General features: G+C 33.2%; 1 protein-coding gene across 7 annotated transcripts in view; it reads left to right on the forward strand.

The window, feature by feature from the left end:
• The window catches only part of CNTLN (centlein), a 360,970-nt gene that overhangs the window by 160,303 nt on the left and 175,650 nt on the right, over window positions 1–25,017 (forward strand). For 6 of the 7 annotated variants that reach the window (XM_066368220.1, XM_066368223.1, XM_066368224.1 and 3 more), the window contains 4 exons: window positions 10,196–10,372; window positions 12,430–12,555; window positions 21,060–21,181; window positions 22,516–22,635. In XM_066368220.1, coding sequence (XP_066224317.1) covers window positions 10,196–10,372; window positions 12,430–12,555; window positions 21,060–21,181; window positions 22,516–22,635 — 545 coding nt within the window. The remainder of the gene's footprint in view (window positions 1–10,195; window positions 10,373–12,429; window positions 12,556–21,059; window positions 21,182–22,515; window positions 22,636–25,017) is intronic. The other variant, XM_066368225.1, reaches the window with a different exon arrangement.

Genomic DNA, 25,017 nt, shown 5'->3' on the forward strand with positions numbered 1-25,017 from the left:
AAACTCGGCTACAGTTTTGATAATGCAATCAGGAATTGAGAGGTGATGACAGCGTTGTTGTTTTTTTCATTACCTGGCTTCACATAAACACAGGTGGCGTAGCTTTCTTGTCAGTTTTTAATAATTACAGGCTATTATGGAATGCATAGTTAGCAGATTGAAAACCACACTTTAGTGAATTTGTTTGAGTATGATTGAGGTTTTAATGTATAGAGATGATAATGCATAACAAGCATAGTCCCTTGCTTATACCATTAGTGCACACATTTTGATTTTTTTTTACTGGTGACATAAGTGTCAAATATTTTTAAAACTTAGAGTATGTGTATAATAAGTAATGGATTACACCTAAAAGTCACATATTTAGAGATACACTGAAGAGGAAATTTTATTAATTGAGTCTAGAAATTTGTTTTAGGGTACTATTAACAGGTATATTTTAAATATTCAGAATTCTGGCAGAGTATGAGGCAAATAACATATTAGGAAAAACCCTTTGTGTTAAATTTTGCTATTAAAGGCAAAAAACAAAGCTATAGAAAAATCACTTAGTCTTTCCATCTTAATTTTTAAGTAATCCAAGAATAGTTTACTCTTAGGAGTAGTATCAATAGTCAGTGTGTATATTACACAGTTAATATTCTAAACACTTTTCTTTGACATGTAAATATCACTCATTTTTATCAATACAGTGTGATATTTAAAGCATAGAAACAGTAATTAGCTTGTGGGTGTAACAAAGATACTTTTGTCATCTACTGAATGTCATTGTAGGCCAGTAAAACATTCATTTATAACTCATTCAGTATTAAGTTTTATATGGTGAATGGAAGTAGTTAAATTTATGAAATTAAATTTTTACTTTCATTTTGTCTTCACTAAGTTAGCTGTACCACACAAGTTTTTATAATAGAGGAGAATTTAATTTGACTGACTATAATAGAGAACTTTGCTCTAATGTGACATTAGGATGGTGTTGATGAGAGGGATGGTGATAGTTTAAATTTTATATAAATGGAATAAATAATTTCAGTGTCTTTTGTGATTTCTAAATGCAACCTGAGGATATTTGGATTAAAAGTGAATTTATTGAAGAAATGCAGATATCTATATATTTTAAAAGACTGCAAGATAAAAAAAAAGTGCAAGCTGACATGGTTGATATTAGACATTTATTACTCAATTTAGTAGTCCTTATAAAAGTGAGTTGTGAGTTTACGCTGGTGCATGTAAGTAATTCCATTGTGCACTTTTGTGATAAGACTATTTTGATTTACAATATCATTCTATATTACTTTTTTATTTTTTAAAAGAATGTATGACTATTTTTAAAGTCATTCATTTTCAGGTTATGCATAATTCAGCTAATAATTTTTGTTTTAAAAATTGACTATACTCCATTCCTGTCTGTCTTCCCTGTCTATCCCTCTCTCTGACTCTTTCTCTGTTTCTGTAAAATAAATAAATAAATAAAAAATAAAAATTGACTATATATTTTTGTACTTCTAAAATCAATTTTAAATAAAGTGTCAAGTTTTTGCAGGGATTTAGGCATTTTATGAGGAGAAAATATATATACATTTTTTAATAAAATACATGTATATTTTTACTTTTTTTTTTTTTTTTTTTTGTATTTTTCTGAAGCTGGAAACGGGGAGGCAGTCAGACAGACTCCCCTGCATGCGCCCGATTGGGATCCACCCGGCATGCCCACCAGGGGGCGATGCTCTGCCCATCCGGGGCATCGCTCTGTTGCGACCAGAGCCAGTCTAGTGCCTGAGGCAGAGGCTATGGAGCCATCCCCAGCGCCCGGGCCATCTTTGCTCCAATGGAGCCTAGGCTGCGGGAGGGGAAGAGAGAGATAGAGAGGAAGGAGAGGGGGAGAGATGGAGAAGCAGATGGGCGCTTCTCCTGTGTGCCCTGGCCAGGAATCGAACCCAGGACTTCCGCACGCCAGGCCGACGCTCTACCACTGAGCCAACCGGCCAGGGCCTATTTTTACATTTTTAACACTGTCTTTTTCCAAGAGGATTTTAGTTGATTTTTCAGAGAACAATCAAGGTGTCAATATCTCTGATATATCTATATATATATATCTATATGATTATGTTAGATATTTTATATATATACATATTGATTTTAAACACAAATATGTTTAACCTCTTCTAAATTTTCACTTAGATATTATATTGGGAGAAACTATTAATTTTGCTGATGTATCATGTCCATTTGAAATATTTTTGTTTTTTGTTTGTTTTTTTTTGGGGGGGAGTAAAATTTTTATTTGAAAAATTTCAAATATATACACAAAGTAGACAGAATAGTATAGTAGATAATATATGTTGCCAGGTTTGGAATTTATAAATTTCTAAAATAAGTGAGATAATATATATGAAATGCTTAGCTACAGCTGGGACTCAATACTTTTTCACTAAATGTTAGTTATTATTTTAATATAGTAGGAAACAATATATCTAATTAAAACTTACTAATAAGACAAAACAATTGAACTTACTATTCTTTGCAACTGTTATAGCTTTGAAATTCTTTTTATTTACTAAGCAATATTTCCTCAGCCTCCACTGAATTAATGCCACACAATATTGCTTGAATTTAATGTAGCATGACTAAATATTAAATTATATATATATAAATATATTTTAGTAGTAATTGGTACAACACTTAAAGTCTTCTTCTATTTCCTCTTCTTCCACTGTATTTTCTACAGGGCTTTTTGATCAGAATTACCTTTGTGGATTAATGTGAAAAAGAAGTTATATATTGCCTGACCAGGCGGTGGTGCAGTGGATAGAGCTTCGGACTGGGACATGGAGGACCCAGGTTCGAAACCCCGAGGTTGCCAGCTTGAGCGTGGGCTCATCTGGTTTGCGCAAGGCTCACCAGCCTGAGCCCAAGGTACCTGGCTTGAGCAAGGGGTCACTCAATCTACTGTAGGCCCCCGGTCAAGGTACATATGAGAAAGCAATCAATGAACAATTAAGGCAGTGGTTCTCAAAGTGTGCGCCAGGGTGCACTGGTGCACCCTAGAAGATTTCCAGGTGCGCCCTATGGTATTCCAGAGAAACATGTGCCTGTTGGGGACCAAAAAACCAGAGGGTTTTTGGAGTTTAGATTTTTTGGGGACAGAGGTGTGGGGAATTGGCTGTAAACTGACAGTCTGCCCAACCCCCCACCTCACTTGCCTGATTAGGTTGCAAAAGGCTGTTAAGCTGTGGTGCTAGATTGTTTACACTACACCCCATGTTCTCCAGAGAGACTAGAAGCAAGTTTCTTCTATCCTTTGTTTGGTGTAAAGTTAAGATGATATATATGGTGGGGGCTTTCTGCACTCAACACAAGAGTAAAAAGAGAGGAATTCTTCAACGTATTGACAAGGAAATGAGAGTTTGCCTTTCAAATATATGCCCAAACATTGAAGAAATCGCTAGGACACATCAGGCTCATGTTTCTCATAAACACAAGAATGAAAAAACACATTTGTGCCGGGACCTGCCGAATTTACGAAATCTTACTAAGAATGTCTCTCTCTCTCTCTCTCTCTATATATATATATATATATATATATATATGTGTGTGTGTGTGTGTGTGTGTGTGTATATATATATAAAAAGATGACATTTTTGTCGTCTTTTAAATTTTTTAATCCCCCTTTTTTATGAATTCTAAAAGGTATAACTCAACAAATGTAACAAAAATGTTTTTGATGTCAGTATAAATTTAATTTTGTTGTATTTATTTCATTTACCATAAAAGCATGCTTGGAATTTATATATTTTTCTTTAATATTTGACTTAATTATTATAACGTATTTCTCAGAAATTTGTATATAGTGCACCTACAATTATTTGTAGGATTTTAAATGCGCCCTGACTTCAAAAAGTTTGAGAACCACTGAACTAAGGTGTTGCAATGAAAAATTGATGCTTCTCATCTCTCCCTTCCTATCTGACTATTCCTGTTTGTGCCGCTCTCTGTCTCATTTTGTCTCTGTCACAAAAAAAAGAACTGGCCCTGGCTGGTTGGCTCAGTGGTAGAGCGTCGGCCTGGCGTGCAGGAGTCCCGGGTTTGATTCCTGGCCAGGGCACACAGGAGAAGCGCCCATCTGCTTCTCCACCCCTCCCCCTCTCCTTCCTCTCTGTCTCTCTCTTCCCCACCCACAGCCAAGGCTCCATTGGAGCAAAGTTGGCCCAGGCGCTGGGGATGGCTCTGTGGCCTCTGCCTCAGGCGCTAGAATGGCTCTGGTTGCGACAGAGCGATGCCCCAGAGGGGCAGAGCGTCGCCCCCTGGTGGGCATGCCGGTGGATCCCGGTCGGGTGCATGTGGGAGTCTGTCTGACTGCCTCCCCATTTCTGGCTTCAGAAAAATACACACACACAAAAAAAAGAACTTATGTATTAATAATGGTCAATTTAAAGATATTAGTTCCTATTGAAGGCATTTGGACGCGTACTTCACTGATCATTTCTCATCAGATTATGATCTAGCACAGGCGTGGCCAACAGTTTTTGCCCACGGGCCAGATAAGAAAGAAAACATTTTTATGGGCCGGACAAAATATTAAAATAAAAAAATGTTAAATACAAAAACGATTTGTTTAAGTAAACAAAATTTTATTATGTAATTTGTTTATGAATAAATGTGAGTGAAAAAATTTTAATATACATTATTTAAATAAAAATATTTTTAAATAAAAATATAATTAATGCTGTATAAATATCTATTCTGTATCACAATCACTCAAAACAACATTTAATTAATAGAATGAGCTTGAAGGAGTTATATCGCAAATAAAACAATTATTTCGTTTTACAAACAGTCTGGACACGTTTTTAGTTATCAACTGCAGCTATTGTCTGTGCTACAATGCCACTTGATTCAGCACACTTGACCACAAAAATAATGAATTGTTTGACCTTGGGTGCGCACTGGCAAACTCCACCTAAAAGAATATGGTTTCACATCCCCACTAAATGTCAAACAGGTCATGTTGAGTACAGACAAGCACAAAAGTTGTAAATCTTTATAATGGAATTTTTTTTAAAAATAAAGAAGTATTGTGAATCCATTCGACCAGTTATTGGAAGTTAACCCTAAATTAGTCACATGCAGAATTCTTTTCTGCGTATCACTATCTTCTTAAATTTCTCGATTTCCAATAATCAAAGACACTTTCGTCTCTGAGTAGCTGAGATTTTAAAGTAGTGAAAAATATTTAAATTTAATCGCAGTCTGCATAAACTCATTCCGGCCCGTGGGCCGTATGTTGGCCATACTTGGTCTAGCACCATACCATAATCTTCCAAGACTGTAAACTGAAAAGTTGCTTAGGATTTTTGATATTAGAGAAAAAAAATTATTTATAAAGTACTAATAATTCTTAGCAAAAAGTTATTTTTTCAAAGATTCTAGGGTTTTAAGAGCAATAACTAGAATAAACTTTCACAGACAAGAAATTGGTTGTCCTGATTTTCCTAATCCTGTAAAAATAGTATTTAAAAAGATAAGGATAAGTAGGGATAGCCTCATATATATTATTATACATATTATTAAGTTTAAAAAGCAGGCCAATTGACTATCATGTGGATATGGGACAAAAGAGTCACTTTTTAGTGGAGAAACCTGACAGACACTACTTTAGCCAGATGATCAAGGTCAATAACCGTGTTTTTTTTTTGTTTGTTTGTTTGTTTTTTGTATTTTCTGAAGCTGGAAACGGGGAGAGACAGTCAGACAGACTCCCGCATGCGCCCCACCGGGATCCACCCGGCACGCCCACCAGGGGCGACGCTCTGCCCACCAGGGAGCGATGTTCTGCCCCTCTGGGGCGTCGCTCTGCCACGACCAGAGCCACTCTAGCGCCTGAGGCAGAGGCCAAGGAGCCATCCCCAGCGCCCGGGCCATCTTTGCTCCAATGGAGTCTCGCTGTGGGAGGGGAAGAGAGACAGAGAGGAAGGAGGGGGGGGTGGAGAAGCAAATGGGCGCCTCTCCTATGTGCCCTGGCCGGGAATCGAACCCGAGTCCCCCGCACACCAGGCCGACGCTCTACCGCTGAGCCAACCAGCCAGGGCCAATAACCATGTTGATAGTATGTACCCTTTGATATGATATGATGATAATGGCACTTCTGTGATCTTCCCCAAACCAGTAAGCCAGTCTAATCATGAGAAAAATATAAACAAATTCAAATAGCTGGGGCATCTTATAATATGCCTGAACAGTACTAGTCAAAATTGTCACTGTTATCAAAATTATTATCATAGCCAAGAGTTGCTGACTTGACATTAAATGTATTATGGTATCATAGGTGAGATCCTGGAACAGAAAAGGACATAAGGTAAAAACCATGGAAATTTGAATAAACTGTTGACTTAAGTTAAAAATAATGTATGAATATTGGTTCATTAATGTGCTATGTTAATTTTATAGGTGCCTAGTAGGGGCAACTGGATGTGAGAGTGGGAGGTATAGGAGAACCCAATAAGTATAAAAACTGTTCTAAAGGGCCCTGGCCGGTTGGCTCAGCGGTAGAGCGTCGGCCTAGCGTGCGGAGGACCCGGGTTCGATTCCCGGCCAGGGCACACAGGAGAAGCGCTCATTTGCTTCTCCACCCCTCCGCCGCACTTTCCTCTCTGTCTCTCCCTTCCCCTCCCGCAGCCAAGGCTCCATTGGAGCAAAGATGGCCCGGGCGCTGGGGATGGCTCTGTGGCCTCTGCCTCAGGCGCTAGAGTGGCTCTGGTCGCAACATGGCGACGCCCAGGATGGGCAGAGCATCGCCCCCTGGTGGGCAGAGCGTCGCCCCTGGTGGGCGTGCCGGGTGGATCCCGGTGGGGCGCATGCGGGAGTCTGTCTGACTGTCTCTCCCTGTTTCCAGCTTAAGAAAAATGAAGAAAAAAAAAAAAAAAAAAAAAAAAAAACTGTTCTAAAAAATAAATTGTATTTAAAGAAGCAGGTTAAAGGGCAGAATTACTATGGTTTTCTTTCTTTCTTTTTTTTAAAATTCTGGGTAGTATATCCCAAAATTAGCAGTAGAGTACTCTGAGAGATAAGATTATGAGAGGCTTTCATTTATATTTCAGTTATCTATTATTATTTTTAATATGAAACTTTAATTCCTTTTATTTTCATAAAAATTAAAAAACATTTAGTGATATTAATTGTAAAAAATAAAAGGAAATTCAGATAAGCATGAAAAAAGTTCTTCCATATAATTCTTCCTCTCAGCAATAACACTATAACATTTTTTCCTATGTATATTTGCCAAAATCTGTTTCTACACATTATATTCTTTTGTAACCTGCTTATGTCACTTAGCTGTTTATCATTTATATCTTTCTATATCATCACCCTCACCATGATTAGAATGCTAAGTCAATGACTTGAAAAATTTTCAGTGCTTTCATGCATATTTCAAAATTTCCCCTGGAAATTTGTAGCAGTATATACTCTTATCACCATGTACTCAAAATGAAGAAGTCAAATTATGTCTGGCCAATATTTTAAAAGTAGGAGATTTCCCTTAGAAATCCAAAGTACTCGCATCTTTTAAAAAATCATTAGATGTGTCAGTAGTGGACCACATTCCACAGTTGCAAGCAGTTGGCTGCAGCAGCATAACTACTGCCACAAATAGCCTCTGCTCACTCATCGTGAGACTGTCATTTGACATTTCACTTACACTTTTAAAAATGATCATATTAAGAGAAATGTGAAGTACTTCTTGTGCATGTTTCTAGCAAAAGTGATAAAAGGGAAGGGGTCTGCATGCAACAAGGGAGAAAGAGAGAGAAGGCCACATTTTTTAAAAACTGGGAGCATGTTTTAGTTTTCTTGTGAAGACTATATCTACATATTTAATATTTATACAGGGTCTGTTGAATTAATGCTATAGCTATAATTTTAAAACCAAATAGATACAACCCATTTTATTTATTTATTTATTTATATTATCTTCCTGGCTTCTAGTGTTAATCACTACTTTCATAGCTTTTTTTATTTTTAATTTTAAAGATCTGTTTTTAGTAATTGAGTCCTTTCAAGGAATGCTGCCTAAGTGTGAAATCTTTGACTATCATAGTAACATTATCCACTGATGGAGCATTTTTAATGTCTTCATTAATATTTGAGTTATTAATCATTGTAGCTCCTTGACTGAATACTAATGTCTTTAAATTTTTATCTATTGCTTTTTAATCCAATGATGACTTAGAAAACTCACTTATTAACACAAGATTGCTTATTGGATATACCAATAAATTAAAGTTATGTTTGTCCTGTTTTATTCTAAATTTTTGTTTGGTCTTGAATTATTTTTTTAAAATTTATTTGGAAATGATGGGATGTTTGATATATTCTTAATAATTTTATTAAATGAAACCTGGGTAAGAGCAGGTAGTCTTTGAAACTTATTTAGATTGACAGCACAATCAAAAGATATATTTATAAATATTATATGTTAGCTTACAAATCAGGAAAAAAATTAAAGAGATAAAAGCTGTAAAGTTATTAAAAGAGAGAATAGAAAATAAGGTAAAGTCCTTTAGAGTTTGGAAGAAAAGTATTTTAATTTGCCCTGACCGGATAGCTTGGTTGGTTGGAGCATTGTCCTGGGGTGCAGAGGTTGCTGGTTTGATCCCCCTTCAGGGCACGTACCAGAGCAGATAGATGTTCCTGTCTTCCTCACTTCCTCTCTTACTGAACTCAATCAGTTAATCAGTCAATAAAAGGAAATAAAGTAATTTGTTTAATGTTCAAAGCAAGGTATTAAAGTAAGATTTTACTATATTGTAAATGTGGCAGCAGTACACTGTATAAATAACACAGGAAAATATTTAGTAGTATGACAGAATAAAGGTTGGGAAGCAAATCAAGTGATTTATATGTGAGGGAAGTGTAATAATATAAACCACAGATGCTTCAACTAATTATAAAAATAAAATTGCAATTTATTATTAGAAAAATTTTGCCAATATACTAAAAAAAAAAAAAGAAGTATCAGTAGTTGCCTTATCTGTGGTAGTGCAATGGATAAAGCATTGACCTGGAATGCTGAGGTTGCTGGTTCCAGGCCCTGGGCTTGTCCAGTCAAGGCACATTTGAGAAGCAACGACTGTGAGTTGATGCTTCCCGCTCCTCTCCACTTTCTCTCTGTCCTCTTTCTCTAAAATCAATAAATAAAATATTTTTTTTTAAAAGTGGTCCAAACCAGAAAAAGATAATATATCCCATGATTTGTTCAGAAAATTTAGACATAAACGTTTTTCTGATAGTCTTTAAGAATGTCATTTAGAAAGTATGGGGATCTATATTTTAAATGCATCTATTTTCAAGGCTACTAGATCTATATAGTAGTGGAGTCGTATGATTTGACTTTTCTTTGCTGGAAATCAACAAAATCTTTTTACTATGAGTTAGTGCTTTTGATTTTTGTAAATGAGGTTTTTAATTTGAAATCACATATATGTATTGGGTTTTAATAGTTTCGAATATATTTAGTCAAGATGGCAATAGAATTTTGCAGAATGTTAGTTTTCATGAACAGGTTTCCTCCAATCTTATTTTCCTTGTGATTTCTGTTCTTAAAATGTGTTTTTTACTATTAGAAGTTTATCTTACATAGGAATAAATGTCAAAAGAGAAGACTGTGAACTCTATTCACTTTTAAAATTGTCAGAGTTCTTTGAGTTGTTATTAAGAAATTATGATACATTAAAAGTTACTTAGACTTATAGTGCTGTTGTTTTCCTTTTCCCAGTTTGATATTCTATGGTATAGCATAATTCTTGATGATCAGATGGTGGATTGAGTATTTCATGAAGAGATACATGTATATAATCACAGATTTGAAATAATCTATAGGTCAGTAGTGTGGATCATGTAACCATGCTTTAATTTTTTTCTCTTGCAAATTTGTATGACAGCATTATTTATGAAAATGTTTATACAGACTTGGTTATTTTGTAGGAAAATGCCGTTCTATTAGAATGATAGAAGTTTAGCTAATCCTAGTTTAGAGATTATTATTGAAATGAAATTTGTCTTTCTCTGAATAGTTATGACATATTAATATAGTATTATATTTAAATATTTGCAGATATATAAGTACTATAAGATATAATTATATTTTAAGTACCATAGGATATAATTGTATTTGAACATATACTTCTTTTTTAAATAGGTATTTCAACAACCATCTTTATTGAGTTTAGAAACCTTCATGGTCTCACAAAAATCTGAAATTGAGTATTTACAGGAGAAACTAAAAACAGCAAATGAAAAACTGTCAGAGAATAGATCTGCCAACAAGAGTTCCTCTGAAAAGAGCATCTTGACAAGTGCTGAAGGGAATCAAAAGGTAGGGACATTTTTGTCATTTTGTGAACTTATCAGGATAAAGCTGGCAAGGCCAGCAATGAAGTTAAAAAACTAAAGAGCCACATTTACTTCTCTGCTGATATTTCTGAAAGCTTTTTAAAAAAAATTATATGCCAAACACTTGATTAAATTAATTGTTAGGAGTAGAATGATTTCCCTTATTAAAAGGAAATATATTGTCTGACCTGTGGTGGCACAGTGGACAAAGCGTTGACCTGGAACGCTGAGTTCGCTGGTTCAAAACCCCGCACTAGCCTAGTCAAGGCACATAAGGGAGTTGATTCTTCCTGCTCCTCCCCTCTTCTTTCTCTCTCTCTCTCTTTTCTCTCTCTAAAAGTGAATAAATAAAATCTAAATAAATTTTTTTAAAAAAGGAAATATGTAGTATTTTTAAAGATCGAGTATATGTTCCTAGTTTAATTAATGAAATTTATTAGTATTATACCTCTTTTGTATTAAATTAATGTTTTATATTAAAAAGCTTGGGCAAGTATCTTTTATATATCTAATTTATAGGTATATTAATCTATGTAAAAATTTTAAAGTGGTATTAGTCATTAACTCAATATTCTACTTTTAATTAGTAGAAAAATATATCTTATGTTTTTTTTTCCTTTGGAGATATTTAAATATTGCCCATGTGGAATAGAAACTATTAAATGGAATTTAATATTAATATGCACAGTTATACATTTTCATATTTAAAGGCATAGCAGTAGTGAAAAATAAACAATATTTTGTAGCATGTTTATTGTTTATTAATATCTCACCTTTTTTGGTAGTATTTATTATATACTTCTTTACACTACAAAAATTCTGTGAATATTGACCAATATTAGAATTTTATGCTATCACATTGTAAATATGTTATTTCTAGACAAATTGAAATATTAAAATAACATCTCCCTAAAAATAAGTATTTTTAGACATTTTTCTCACATGCATTACTTCAGAAATAGTAAATAGTGTCTTAAAGTAGTAAGTAATGTTTTCAAGATAATTGATTTTGGTTTCCTTCCAATTTTTCCTGAATAGAACAAACTATCTTAATAAAGAAAGAATTTGAAATTAGACCCATATTTCTATGGTAGTTTTATTTACTTCCTTTACCATTATTAATAATTTTCAGAAAAACGAGCTTTCTCTATATATATGATGTATGTATTTTTTTATTTAAACATAACTGCATTTTACATTTCTTTCAATTTTGGAGTACTTTCATGGCATTGAGCTTTATTTAAATGAAATAAAACATTCCTAAAATTGAGAGACAATATTACAGGACTGAATTTTTTTGCTTGTTGTATTGCTGAAGTTTTAAAATGTACTCGGTTGATGCTTCATTGCTTTTAACAAAAGTCAAGAAAACAAGAGGGATATTTTGAACAAAATTTTCTTTCTTTTATAAGGACATTCAGTGAGTATGAACAATATGTTGCCCAGCTTAATAGTTGCTTTTACATATTCCTTCTCCAGATTGGTATATGAAGCTGTACATAATATAAACACACATTCATGTCTCTAGTTAGCCACATTATAGTTAATGACCATATGGTCATTATGGTATAAGATCTACTGTCTGTTGTATTTATATTCCTCAAGCATATTGTTCCTTCAACTTCACAGTATGTTAAACTATTTCAAAGGGGAAAAAAAACCTTTCCCTCTTGTTTCTGGTTGTCCTATCAAGTGTAACCTTGGACCCTTATAGAGCAATTAGACCAGCCTCTATCCCCTCCTTTGTAATGAGGTTTCTTGCATTTCTGAGTCTATAACCCTTTAGTCTTCCCTAATGGGACATCATTATTCTGAAAGAAACAATGTAAATGTAAATGAATATTCTCATTAACGAGTCACAGAGAAACCTTTAGCAGTAGCACTGTGGTAATTCCGCTTGTTATTTCTCTGGTATTCCATGCAGGATTTTTTTTTTATAATTCATTATTAGTATTCAAAATTACTTGTTCTTTAATTTTGCATGTCTTTCATAATCCAGTGTTCCAACTAGTTCAACCATGTCCTTGTTTTATTCTCGAGGAACCACCTGTGAAACGTTCAAGGTCTTTGTCCCCAAAGAGCTCTTTCACAGACTCAGCGGAGCTAAAGAAGCTGAGAAAAGCTGAAAGAAAGATTGAAAACTTAGAGAAGGCACTACAACTAAAGGTGAACATTAAATCATTTCTTTAGTAGTAACCTTGCAAAGGTAAAGATACACCAAAATAAACATTTGTTTCATAAATTGCTGCTTATCATTGATCTCCCTTGTATTTGGTTGCATGTATAAAACTGTGTGTTCAATTAGTCTTGTTTTAAGATTTCTGAGGATTATAAAGTAATAAGAGATTGCTATTTGAAAACTACTTACTATTTTTAAATTATTTGGGGCTATTCTAGCATACTGTTGAGAATAAATTTTTTATCATTACTCAGAGAAAAAAATAGAACTATAGCAAGTAAAAAACAATTTCTTTTGTTTTTATATATAATAAAAATAAAAATACAAGTGAATTAAAAACCATACAACCCTAGCTTAAGCCACTTAAAATGTCCTTTACAGAAAAATTATGTAGTCAGAATGGCAAATAAATATATATTATTTTTTTCATTTCAATTGAATTTTTTTAAGTATACATTATATTTTAATTAGCATTTTACCAGTTTTTAAGAAGCATATACCTTTCAGCCTATCTTTGAGAGTTTATACTTTCCAAGTAATCATTTGTGAACTCTTTCTAGGAAGATGGTTATGCATATCAAACTAATTTTATGTGACCATATTGAGGGCTTTTTTTTTCTGTGAGTTTAATATGACTAATCTTCTCATTCTTCATTTACACCTACCTGAAGGCATGCACTATTTGAAATTTTGCCATTTAATTGAATCTCAAAAAGGTTTTTTCTATTGATTTGATAAGGGGAGAAGGGAGAGAGAGAGGGAAGCATAACCTCATCTTTTTACTTAGTTCCATTAAGTTGTGCAATCATTGCTTCTTCTACGTATCCTGCCAGGGGTCAAACCCATGCCCTTGATGTACAGGGACAACACTCCATCCACTGATCCACCCCACCAGGGCCTGAATCTCAAATAGTTTTATGACATACTATGACAAGCCCAATTTACACATGATTAAATCTAATACATTTAAAACTTAAATTTTTTGTCCTATAAAATAGAGTACTCTTAGGGAGCAAAAGGTTTGACTTATATGTGCTCTAGAACAAAATATGGTTTAGAGGTATAGTGAACCATAGCTACAATAAATTTTTTTTGCCTTCTAACTAAACATTGTGTTATTTTATATTTATTCAGAGTTAAACAATTATTTCTAAAACAAAGGAAATTTTTTAATTTATTGTTTCTACCAAATAAAATGATCAAATGATTACCTCTGCTTGCTAGCTAGCAGTTAGCCTAGAGTTATTTGCTCATTTATTTGTTTACTTCATAACTTAATAACAATGCAATTAGTCAAGCAATGTGCTGGTTACTTGTGTCACACCATAGGAATAAAGATGACTTTCTATCACTGAGACTCTTTCTCTAGATAAGAACATGCTGAATGAGTAGATAGAGACTAGTGTATTAGTGTAAACATTGGGGTAGCATGGGATATTATGGCATGTTTAGGAAGTCAGTTGGTCACTTTCTTCCTTTTGCATAGTTCTTGAAATTTACAATCTATGGCTATTATCCTGTACTAAACGAGGTTCTCCAGAGAAATGAAACCAATAGGCTGTAACCCTTTAGTCATCCTTAATGAGACATCATTATTCTGAAAGATGTATATATATATTCTCTAGATATATATATCTAGAGAGAGAGAGAGAGAGAGAGAGAGAGAGAGAGAAATTGATTTACTATAGGGAGTTGGCTCACGTTATTCTGGAGTTTGAGAAGTCCAAGAACTATAGCTGGAAATACAGGAGAGCCAATGGAATAGGTCCAGTGTGAGTTCAAAAGCCTGAGAACCAGGAGAGGTGATGGGTGATATTGTAAATTCTAGTCCCAATCCAAGTTTGAGTCAAAAGGCAAGAGATCTATGTTCCAGTTCAAAGACTGTCAGGCAGAAAGAAAAAATTTTCATACTCAGCCTTGTTTTCTATTCAGGCCTTCAATGGATTGGATGAAGCCCATCACATTAGGGAGAGCAAGCTGCTTTTTTCAGTCTGCTTGTTTAAATGTTAATTTCATATAGAAGCACCCTCACAGATACACCCAGAAAAATGATTAACCAAATATCAGGCCAATGAAGTTGACACATAAAATTAACCATCACATATCCCATTTAGTGGTAGAGGATCTTTGCCCTCAGAAATCTGTAAGTCTTTGATAGACTCTTTTTGGCAGGAAAGAGTAGTAGAGCAGTTCATATATTTTTAGATCTATTCTCCTCCACCTCTTGAGTTTCTTGTTTTACAAAGTCTCAGAAGCATTATACTAATTTATTTCCTCACTGTTTTTACCTAACAACAGCTTCCTTGCATGAAACCTTGAGTTTATTTTCCAGAGTAAAATTCTTTTTCATACATTTTATTTCATGTATGCTTTTTCTGTATTCCTTTTTCAATTCAATTTATGACAATCATGAATTTCAATTTTTTTAAATTTGATTTTAGAGAGAGGAAGAAAGGGAGAGACAGACATTGATTTGTTGTTTCACTTATTTATGCATTCATTGGTTGATTCTTGTGTATATCCTGACTGGAAAATGAACCCACAACCTTGGTGTATATGGACCATGCCCTAACCAACTGACCTACCCAGCCAGGGCTCATGAATTTCAAATGTATGTTTCTGTCACAGATTTGCAAGATAAGGGGAAAAATGGGAGCTTTTTTCCCTTTGCATTTTATTATTTAGTAGCAAGGGATTTCTTATTTTAAAAGAGCAAAAGAGTTGAATAAAAAAGGCACTATAATCAAGTGCATTTAACAAAGAAGTACATAAACAAAACCTGTATTGTAAAGCAATTCTAAGGAGAGTGATTGGACCCAGGGTACTTTTTATTTTATATATATATACACTTTGATACATTGAAAAGATGCTTTTTATTATATCAGCAGTAAGTCATGCATATTATTCTATTCTAGTTATGAGTTTTGTATAAATAGCAACACATTATCTTACTCAGCTTACATTGTACATGTTTTCAAGATGGATGACCAGTGTTGTAATAAAAAAGACAATAGTAATAGAAGTGATGAAAGCTATTATAAAAATCCCACCCATTTTCAATTCCTGACTTCATGAGTGTCATGAACAACTTACAAAGTATAATTTGGAAAGCAATGCATCAGAGCTTTATGAAATTCATACTATCCTTGAGATCATTACCTCCATGAATCTCTATTTCATGCATTTGGCAACTTAATACTTTTTCATGCCATTTAATAACTTCAGTATAGCCTTTGAATACAGTTTGTATCTTATTTTTTTAATGCTCTCGTATGTATGAACTTGAAACATTCTGTTGAAATTAAACATCCATGGAATTATTGCACTTTATAAAAGGGTTTTTTTTTTAAAAAAAAGCTTTTTGAAAACTTTGTTTTGTTTTCTGAGGATTAAGCCACCGTTGCATTAAGAATGTTTATAACTTTCAGTTTGTCTTATGCTTGTCAAGGAGCTTTTGACAAAACTAGAAGAGATTAAGAATCATTTCTGTTCTTATGAATTCAGAGTAGAACTGCATTTATCATTGAGGAAAGTCAGTTAATACAACTTCCCAATTTTCTAATGTTAGTCATTTAGACTTCTTTGTATACAGAAGTTAAAGACTCTAGTCTGGTGAATTTAATTGAAAAATACCTGTTTTATTAAATGATCTAATAAATGGACCTAAGTCAGTAACTACCTGTTGCATATTTTAGTATGTCCTCTTAGGAAAATGTAGTAATTAGTGATATTAAATATATTTTTCATTCCTTATACTTGATTTTGTTGAAAGAACTCTGGGTATAATAATTCCCAAATGAATTGCTATTGTTTTGATTTAGGCTATTATAAGTCAAATGGGACCTAAACAGTCATAATCCAAACTACAGTTAACTTGTATTTGTTAGAATATTATTAAAAGAGATTTTTATTGTTCTTTTAAAACATTTCTTTTGTGATATCCTACTTTTGATTGAACACTTTAGTCAACATCTGTTCATGCAGTAAAATATATAGAAAAAACATTTTTTTTGAACTATATATACTCTATCTATCTAGCTGTCTTATATTTATATTTATATTTATATTTATATTTATATTTATATTTATATTTATATTTATATTTATATTTATATAAAATTCTACTGTTTCTTAAATAGGCCAAAGGAACAACAGTTTCTAAGACTTATTTAATCCATGTATTACAGTTGAATATCAGAATTATCAAAGCACAAATCAATGGATGGAACTTCATTTAAAAATAAAAATTATTGTAAATATGTCTATCAAATTGATTTATCAAATAATCTCCAGTTTTATTTTATTTTTAATAGTTTAGATTTTAATAATTGTATAAGAATTATATAAACACTCTTGTGTTAGGTATAGTAAATTGTGAAGCATGTAAAATTAAAGCTTACCTATAAAACTATTTTTTCATAATTACTACTTGATTGAAGGAGCCACTTGTTTCAGTTACTATAGGAAAACTAAAACTCTGTCCTAATATTGAGTAGGTACATTACGCTAAAGTGTTAGGAATTAAGACCGCTCCAGTGAGTACTTTAAGTACTGCTTTGTACAGAACCTGGCATATTGTAAGTAACATATAGGACTTAGAAAAATTTTATTAAGTCTTAGACTTTGGGTTAATAGCATCATTCATATATTTGATTATTTGAGAACTAGAGAAAATATTGGGTACTAATTTAATGATTAATAATAGCAGAGGTAATATGGAAAAAATGCTAAACTCCTGATTACTAACAATAGGACACTCAATTTAATAGAGGAGCCTGACCAGGCAGTGACACAGTGGATAAAGCGCTGGACTGGGATGCGGAGGACCCAGGTTTGAAAGTCCAAGGTCCCCGGCTTCAGCGCTGGCTCATCTGGTCTGAGCAAGGCTCACCAGCTTGAGCCCAAGGTTGCTGGCTTGAACAAGGGGTCACTCAGTGTGCTGTGGCTCCCCAGTCAGGGCATATATGAGAAAGCAATCGATGAACAACTAAGGTGCCCCAGTGAAAAATTGATGCTTCTCCTCTCTCTCCTTTCCTGTTTGTCTGTCCCTATCTGTCTCTCTCTGTCTCTGTCACACACACACACAAAAAAATTAAATAAAAAAATAAAAAAGTTTAGTAGATTATTGTGAAATGTAATAGAGAAAAATTGGATATCTTATTTTATTTTACTTTTGGGTCAATCTTTTAAGTTCTGTTTATTCAGAGTTTCTAGGTACTCTAACACAGACTTTCAATGATTCCAAAAAATACTGAAATTCTATTTAATAATTTTTTAAAAAATTATTATAATATAAGAGTTTATGGGGAAGGACTTTAATTCAGTGAAGAATAATTACAGGAAGCTATTTTAGAAGCATTTAACAAAGTACACAGCTTAAATATGTTTATTTTAAAATTATGTTTTGATATGATTCTTTTGTATTATCTGTAATTCCTAATAAACATTATTAGTTCTTAAGGAATTCTAATGAATATAATTAGTTTCATTTATAAGAAGATATCACATAATTACCATTCTTCTATTTGGCTAATTTAAATTATGCAATAATATCACATATTTAAGATTTGAAAGCTTATTGTTCAAAGAAGTGAAATAATAATTGGATTGCTTACCAACAGTATGGAAACTGATGGCCAAGGTTAAATAATTTTTAATATCTTAGAAAAAGAGATACAAATAGCTTCTATTTTGAAGAAGGGGGTACTGAGACACAATGAATTCAAGTAGCTAACTCAAAGTAAAATTTAGTCACTTAAAGCAGCAGTACTTGAACTCTTATCAGCATTTAACATCCTGCATGTAATAGGCTCTTAATATATGGTTCTTCATTGAAATGGACAAAATTAAGTTCAATATATAAAATATATATATATATAATATTATATATATTTTATTTATTCATTTTAGAGAGAGAAGAGAGGGGAGGGGTGAGGAGCAGGAAGCATCAACTCCCATATGTGCCTTGACCAGGCAAGCCTAGGGTTTTGAACCAGCAACTTCTGTGTTCCAGGTTGGTGCTTTATCCACTGAGCCACCACAGGTCAGGAAGTATCCTGAATTTTTAAACATGGTATTAAACCATGTTACTTTTTATCAAGTTTGTAGACACTGGGATTTTTCAGGATAACATTTATTCTGATTGCCTCTGTCAAGTGATGCTATTCTCATGCCTTTTTATCAAGCACTTGCATTTTCTTACGGCATATAAACTACTTTGTACACACAGGACTCAAATACTTCCCAATAACTACTTAAGAGAATTACTGAAGGTATCCTACTAGACATATATTGAAAGTAGAATACAAAATATTCATACTGTTGAAACAGGTAGAATTGCAATAAAATAATGCAAACTCTATAAAGTATTATCTTTCTGTTAATAAGAGAAATAGATAATAAAGGAAACTGTGAATTTGGCTTCTAAATAAATGATAAGGACATTAAGGAAGCTGAGTTTTGCTTTGTGCTTCTATAGAGTAACCACAGTGCCAGGGACTTTACCAATATATTAGCACATTTAATTCAGTCATCATAATTTAAATCTTTATGTCCTTTTTAATTTTACAGAAAAATTAATTAAATTAATTTAAATAGTATCCTTAAGATTTTACATACAGCCCTGGCCAGTGGCTCAGTGAATGGAGTGTCGGCCTGGCGTATGTATATCCTGGGTTCAATTCCCAGTCAGGGCACACAGGAGAAGCGACCATTTGCTTCTCCACCCCTCCCACTCCCCCTTCTGTTTCTCTTCTCCTCCCAGAGCTAGTGGCTCGATTGGTTCCAACATCAGTCCTGGGCACTGAGGATATATCAATTGGTCTGAGTGCATAGCCTCAGGCACTAAAAATATCTCGGTACTCCAGCATTGTCCCAAGCAAGACTGGGTTGCCAGGTGGATCCTGGTTGGGGTGCATATGGAAGTCTGCCTCACTATCTCCCCTCCTCTCACTTAAAAAAAAAAAAGATTATACACACAGCTAACAGGAGAAAGCTTCAAGAATGGACTGCAGATCTCTGTCATGTGACTACTTAACTCATCTGACTGTACTATTAGGGAGTACACTAATAATAAGTATACAAGTTCCTTTATACAGAAATATGTTTAAAAAAAGCAAATGAATTTGAAATTCTCTAGATTAAAGAAACTCAATATTTTACTTTGAGAAATACAGTTCATAAGTGATATAAATTTATGCTCTGAACTGAATATTTGACCTTTATATGTTTATTTTGTGGTTATATCTAAAAATGAAATTTTATCTCATGTGCTCTTATTTAAGACATTTAGAAGTCATTGACTAATAATTGTTTAACCTAGTAATGTTTAGCCTATTTCATGACGTCTTCAAGAGTACTAAGTCCAGATTTCCCACTTAAGTTATTTTTTTCTTTTGTATTTTTCTGAAATGAGAAGTTGGTAGGCAGAGAGACAGACTTCTGCATGCTCCTGAACTCAATCCACCCGGCATGCCCACTAGGGGGCGATGCTCTGCCAGTTTGGGGCATCACTCCATTGCAACTGGAGCCATTCCAGTGCCTGAGGTGGAGGCCATGAAGCTGTCCTCAGCACCTGGGCCAACTTTGCTCCATTAGAGCCTTGGCTGCAGGAGGGGAAGAGAGAGATAAAGAGAAAGGAGAGAGGGAAGGGTGGAGAAGCAGATGGGTGCTTCTCCTGTGTGTCTTGGCCAGTAATTGAACCCAGGACTCCCACATACCGGACCAACGCTCCACCACTGAGCCAACTGTCTAGGGCCTTCCCACTAAAGTTTTTTATGGTACAACCTAAAAGACTGCGCTATGCTACTACTAACATAGGTCATTCTTATATAATTCATGTGCCTTATAAGAGACTAATCATGAATAAATGCACTGAAGAATTGGTCTAGTCATTTAAAAAAAGTACATGTACACTTATAACTAGCAAGCTAATCATGTTTAATATTTGGACAAATCCTTGTTTTTAAAAAGGAAAAAAAAACATAAGATTGGCTCATAATATTTGTATGTACTAATGAAAGGGAAAGGAAACCAATTTGATGGTAAAAATTTGAAATTACCTAACCAGCTTTAAAAAATGTAGTGAGAGCCCTGGCTAGCTAGTTTAGTTGGTTAGAGCATCGTTCTGATACACCAAGGTTGCAAGTTCTATCCCCAGTCAGGAAACATACAAGAATCAACCAATAAATGCATAAATAAGTGAAACAATTCAAGTTCTCTCTCATTCTCTCTTTTTTCTCCCCCTTCCTCTCTCTGTAAATCAATAAAAATAAATAAAATTTGTAAAAAAAACAGTGAGAGTCAAATTTATCAAGCAAACTTATTCTATGACTTTAGGAATTCTTTTCTCCTTATTTTTAATAATAGTATATATTTATTCAGATTAATATACTGTTTTTTAAATTTCATATTTAGATGGGTAACCTTGTATTTGTAACATTATACTAATACTTTCTTCAAAAATGTATACTTGCTATTTTGTGTTCTACAGAGCCAAGAAAATGATGAACTAAGAGATGCCCATGAAAAACAGAAAGAAAATCTACATATGTTACAGACCAACTACAGGGCAGTAAAAGAGCAATTAAAACAGTGGGAAGAAGGCAGTGGCATGTGAGTTACATAGCTAATAAAGGCGTTTCCCTAAATGTTACCTGGAATGGAGTAGTATCCTATTAGTGTTTTTAATGGCTTTTGTTTGATTTTAAAGAAATTATTTGGTAGGTAACTATTGTGAATTTTTAAATAGAGAATATTATAAATGAAAACAAAGAAATATGCTAGCAATACTACAGGTTTTTCTATCATTTGAAGAAATCATTATCGTAGGTAATTATGAATTCTTATATACATTTTTATATCAATAGTGTAGTTTAATAGGTATATATAACTTAAAGCAAAAATAGTTCATAATCTAATTGAAAATTATTTTAAATAAATAGAATTGGTGTTACAATATTTATAACTCAGAAAGTGTTTAAGTTTTAATTGAAAGATAAGAGAAATATGAAATTAACTTACATAGTTAACTATTTTAAAACTACTCCAGCCTAATATGTAATTTGAAAATCTTTACTATCCATCATTTTGTTCTGCAGCTTATCTGAATGAATTGGCGGTCTCAGTTCAATTGCTCTTGAACAGGTGTTCAGATCTTGGTTAGTCGTAAGTGGCTCCCCTGTTAACAGTATCAACAGAGGGCAAAGGACTGAATGAGTACAGAAAATCCCTCTCATCTTTTGAGATGGATCCTTTAGGGCAATGTTGATGATACACATTGGGCTATTCTATAGAGAAATACTGTTTCTAAATTGGCCAGTACAGCACTTTTACAAAATAAAAACGAAGAGTTTGTTTTATATACAGAAAATGGAAAATGAAAACATGAAGGGCTTTTGGCATGTTTGGCAGATAATTGAAGCATCTAATTTTTTCCCTTGAAGAATGGAAAATGTTTCATATTGCTTGTCGGTAAAAAAGTGATAAAACAATTTGTCCTGGATTTAGACTGTGCTTATCTAACTTTTTAGTAGTCACTAGAAGTGTGAAAACTACTTTCTAACATATTCATTTATAGTAGCTTGTTTTAATATAGAGCAAATATACCACATTCAGATTGGTTTATAGCAAATTCTAGATGAGTTGATTGCTTATAACCTTTTTTAGAATCTGTGACAGTCAGACAATGTATGCTTTCTTACTAGTGGAATGAATGAGAGAGAAAGATTATTATATGTCTGCTTTAAAGTTTGGTTTAGTAATGTTTTAGCTTTTTAGGAAGTTATGTGATAGGATATAATTTCTGTGTCAGGGGATTTATTCTATAAATAGTGAGCTTGAATTAGAAATTTGGTCAATAGATGTTTTTAAATTTTAGAGACTGTTTAAATGAACTTTTGTTGCACTTTGAACATATTAAGGAAGAAAGTAACTTTTTAAAATAATAGGACTGAAATTAGAAGAATAAAGAGGGCACATCCCCAACAACTTCAGCAAGAAGATTCTGATGCTATATGGGATGAGCTGGCCTATTTCAAAAGGGAAAACCAAGAGCTAATGATTCAAAAGTGAGTTGCTGTGTTTTTTTAACAATATGGACTTAGGTAAACATTTGGGAGAAAGTTTTTGTGGCTTAAAGGCCATGAGAGAAATATAGAAAACTTGGAAATGAAACATGTTTTGTTTTGTTTTTGTCAATAAACTTAAAGAGAAAAAAGAACTCGTGTTTTAAATATATATATATATATATATATATATATATATATATATATATATATGTATAATGCAATAACAAGTTGCACATTTGCTTGCTTTCACTGAAACTGTATAATATGATCTAGGGACTGTGTTAATTAATGTGGCTCTCATCTGTTGAAGGTGTCGCTCTTCATTAGCTTGTATTTTAGACACTGCCGTGCTTCATTTTTGGAATGAGGTGGAGAGGGGATAACCTAGCCAGCCATCCTTGTTTGATCTCCTAGATACATACGCAATGCAGAATGCCTGAGCTCTCTTGGTTCCCTGCCCTGTCCTGCTAATCCCAGCTGAGCTCATTATGGTGTAGCCTTTCTGCTACTCTTGGAGCCAGAGCTGTCCAAGCTAATTACTGGTAGCAGCAGAACTGCCTGTTAAGGGTCTGGTATGTATCTGCTAACATGGTCCTTGGTAGTGACCTGCAAAAGACACGAGGGAATTGCTTTCTTTCTTGCTGTGCACTGCCTGTCCTTGGGGCTTAATGCTGATCCCTCACATAGGTCTTTTAGCTGCCCTAAATATAAAAGTTGATGAAGGATACTCATATTTTAGAAAACACAGTTTGCTTCCTTGATCTTATAATTCACAGGCTATTATATTAGCTTGGAAGAGACAGCACTTTCCTTTTTTTTAGAAACAAAAAGGAGGTAGACCAACATAATTAGCTTCTTTTACTACTTAACTATTTCTTCATTTAGAGTTAATTTTTTGATATTCAGAGCATGTGATTTTTTTGAAAGCCTGGATATCTTTTAGATTACTAGAATTTAGCATTATGTGTGGCATAATATAATTGAATACTATTGAATTTTCTTAGCTGAAAATCAAAATCTTATTTTATATACTATATGATAATACATGTAACTTGACATTACCCACCTTTTCTGTATAATTGTAAACTTTTGAGGAATTGGTCATATCAGGTTTCAATAAATGTGTACTTCCAATTACCTCTTAAAGTATACTATACTCTATTAGTGCTACATGATTGATGCTAATGATAGTCTCTGATCTTGATAATTATTTTCTAGATTTGTTCCAGAAACATTCTTTAGTTTTAATTTCTTTATTGAGATATAATTTACAATATAAAGTGAACAATGCAATAGCTTTTAGTATATTCGATGAGTTGTGCATCACAATAAAATTTAGAAGATTTTCATTAATTCCCCTTAAAACCTCAATATCACTTACCTGTCACATCCCCAGTCCTTCCACCCACTTTCCCAGCCCTAGGTAGCCACTTAACTACTTTTTGTGTCTGTAGATTTGCCTATTTCTGACATTTCATATAAATGTAATTATATAATATGTGTTCTTTTGTGTCTAGTTTCTTTCACTTGGCATATTCTTTTCATAATATTTATCCATATTGTAGAATGTATCAGTACTTTATATGATAATCTTTAATTTTTTTCTATCTACATAAATGAAAGTTAATTTTGAACAAGGTGAATTAGGTGAGAATTCCTAATCCAACTAGTTACAAAAGCTAATATATTCAAGAAAATTTCAAGCATAGGTTAGCTATAAGTGAGGATTATTTTGGGGTTTATTTTATTCATTAATGAGACTAATAAGGCCTTTTTAAAAAAGTTAGGAAACTGCTCGAATTCTTGTCTATTTACTCTGCAGGGTATGCATGTTGCAAGTTGCTCTTAATATTAAATGCTGAGTCATTACTAAAAATGTGGAATTTTTTCCCTATGAAATCTGCTTAAATTCATTGATGTGGTACCATTTATAAATATGTTTTAACTTAATTAAACATAGTAAAGTTTGTGTTGATAACTTAAAGAATGCTAAATAACTGTTATAAACTTTAAATCATACAATGTTTTCTGGGGGAAGGATTTAGTTATTTTGTGAAACATTTATTCAGTTAATAAGCATGTTTGAGCTACAGCTCTATGATAGGTACTCTGCTAGGTGAATGAAGCGAGAACCTCAGGACACATTTCTACTCTTAGGGAGCTTCTTTGGAAGCATTTAGTAATTAATGTTCTAATGAAATGTGATGTTAAAATAAAATAAAGTATTATAGTAAAACAAGAGTTACAAAACATCAATCTTTTATTCATTAAAATTTGTGTACTAATGAGGACAAATTGTTTTGATTTTTAAAAATTTATATAGTATATTAGCTTTTTTAGCATGTAGTATTATGAATTACAGCACCAAGTGTGTGTGTGTGT

The sequence above is a fragment of the Saccopteryx leptura genome, chromosome 2 (genome assembly GCF_036850995.1).
Source record: "Saccopteryx leptura isolate mSacLep1 chromosome 2, mSacLep1_pri_phased_curated, whole genome shotgun sequence".
NCBI classification, from domain to species: domain Eukaryota; kingdom Metazoa; phylum Chordata; class Mammalia; order Chiroptera; family Emballonuridae; genus Saccopteryx; species Saccopteryx leptura.